Source organism: Lepidothrix coronata, unplaced genomic scaffold, assembly GCF_001604755.1.
Source record: "Lepidothrix coronata isolate B3197 unplaced genomic scaffold, Lepidothrix_coronata-1.0 Scaffold544, whole genome shotgun sequence".
Lineage (NCBI taxonomy): Eukaryota > Metazoa > Chordata > Aves > Passeriformes > Pipridae > Lepidothrix > Lepidothrix coronata.
The window spans coordinates 11360-13312 of NW_016690724.1; the positions used below are offsets into that span (position 1 = coordinate 11360).

The following is a 1953-nucleotide window of genomic DNA, read 5'->3' on the forward strand; positions in this document are numbered from 1 at the left end:
TCCAACAATTCTCCCGTCACCTCCAGGGCCATCGCTGACCCGTGTCCCCAAGTGCCACATCCACGGGGATCTCAGATCCCTCCAGGGCTGGGGGCTCCACCCCCGTGCCAGGGCTGGAGAATCCTTTCCATAAAGGAATTTTTCCCAGCCTTTTTTTTCCCCACCAGGCAGCTTTCCAGCCACTCCTTTGCCCAGCTTGGGGCATTCCATGGGGTCTATCCAAGCAATCCAAGTGAAGGACGTGGCACTCGTCGATCCCCACACCGTGGGGATCCAGAGCGTCCAGATCCCACTGCAGAGATTCCTGCCCTCAGGAGATCCATATCCCACCCAATCCTGATGCCAGGTGTGCCCTCACCAGGTATCTGAGCCCCTCTAGGAACCTCTCATGGTGCTGGATGTGCTGGGCCAGCTCGGGGCATTCCATGGGGTCGATCCAAGTGAAGGACGTGACACTCATCGACCCCCACACCACCTCCCTCCCACAGACCTGTCCAGATCCTCCACAGAGATTCCCGCCCTCAGGAGATCCACATCCCACCCAATCCTGACCCCGGGTATCCCCTCACAACGTATCTGAGCCCCTCCAGGAACCTCTCGTGGTGCTGGATGTGCTGGGCCAGCTTGGGGCATTCCATGGGGTCGATCCAAGTGATCCAAGTGAAGGATGTGGCACTCATTGATCCCCACACCACCTCCCTCTCACGGACCCAGCCCTGTCCAGATCCCTCCACAGAGATTCCTGCCCTCAGGAGATCCACATCCCACACAATCCTAATCCCAAGTATCCCCTCACCAGGTATCTGAGCCCCTCCAGGAACCTCTCGTGGTGCTGGATGTGCTGGGCCAGCTCGGGGCATTCCATGGGGTTGATCCGAGTGAAGGACGTGGCACTCGTTGATCCCCACACCACCTCCCTCTCACGGACCCAGCCCTGTCCAGATCCCTCCACAGAGATTCCTGCCCTCAGGAGATCCACATCCCAGCCAATCCCGATCCCGGGTATCCCCTCACCACGTATCTGAGCCCCTCCAGGAACCTCTCGTGGCGCTGAATGTGCTGGGCCAGCTTGGGGCATTCCATGGGGTCGATCCAAGCAATCCAAGTGAAGGACGTGGTGCTCATCGACCCCCACACCACCTCCCTCCCACAGACCTGTCCAGATCCCACTGCAGAGATTCCCGCTCTCAGGAGATCCACATCCCAGCCAATCCTGACCCCAGGTATCCCCTCACCACGTATCTGAGCCCCTCCAGGAACCTCTGGTGGTGCTGGATGTGCTGGGCCTCGTCCTCCGGGCTGGCGGCCGAGTAGATCATCCCGCAGGATTTGCACACGATGGCTCCAAAGTGCTTCTGCCCCGCGTCCTGAGGGGAGAGAGACAGCCAGGGGAACATTCCAGAGCCGCTGGGGCTCAGGGGTGAGGCTCCCGGTCGGCTCCAGGGGGAAGTGTTTGCTTCCAGATGAATTGGGAGGGACGGGAATTATCCCCGCGGGGAACCGGAGTGTTTGGAACGAGGGTGGAGGGAGATCAACTGAGGGAAAAAACGGGAAAGAGCCTCACAAAAATAAATAAAAAAACAAAGGAAAACTGTGGGGTTTTGGTTCTCTCTGAAAATAAGTCACTTTAATTTCGGAATAGAGGGAAGAGAAAACTGTTTGGGTTCCCTAAACCCCTGGTTTTTACCTCAAATCCCCTCAGAGCCTCCCTCAAACTCCTCCAAACCCACCATTTTTACCCCAAATCCCCCCAAACAGATTAAAATCTGGACTTTTACCCTTATTTTCCCCTCAAGCTCCTCCAAATAATAACACTTTTACCCCAAATCCCCTCACAAACTCCCCAAAAATGCGGGCTTTACCCCAAATTCCCTCACAAACTCCCCAAAAATGCCACTTTTACTACAAATCCCCCCCACACTCCCCAAAACCTCCCTAAAAACGTGACTTTTA

General features: G+C 56.4%; 1 protein-coding gene across 1 annotated transcript in view; it reads right to left on the reverse strand.

The window, feature by feature from the left end:
- Positions 1–1953, reverse strand: part of LOC108510214 (N-acetyltransferase ESCO2-like) — a gene marked incomplete at both ends in the record, with an annotated part of 18985 nt that overhangs the window by 7245 nt on the left and 9787 nt on the right. The window contains 2 exons of the mRNA XM_017839891.1: positions 797–934; positions 1236–1367. Of these exons, the coding sequence (XP_017695380.1) occupies positions 797–934; positions 1236–1367 (270 nt within the window). The remainder of the gene's footprint in view (positions 1–796; positions 935–1235; positions 1368–1953) is intronic.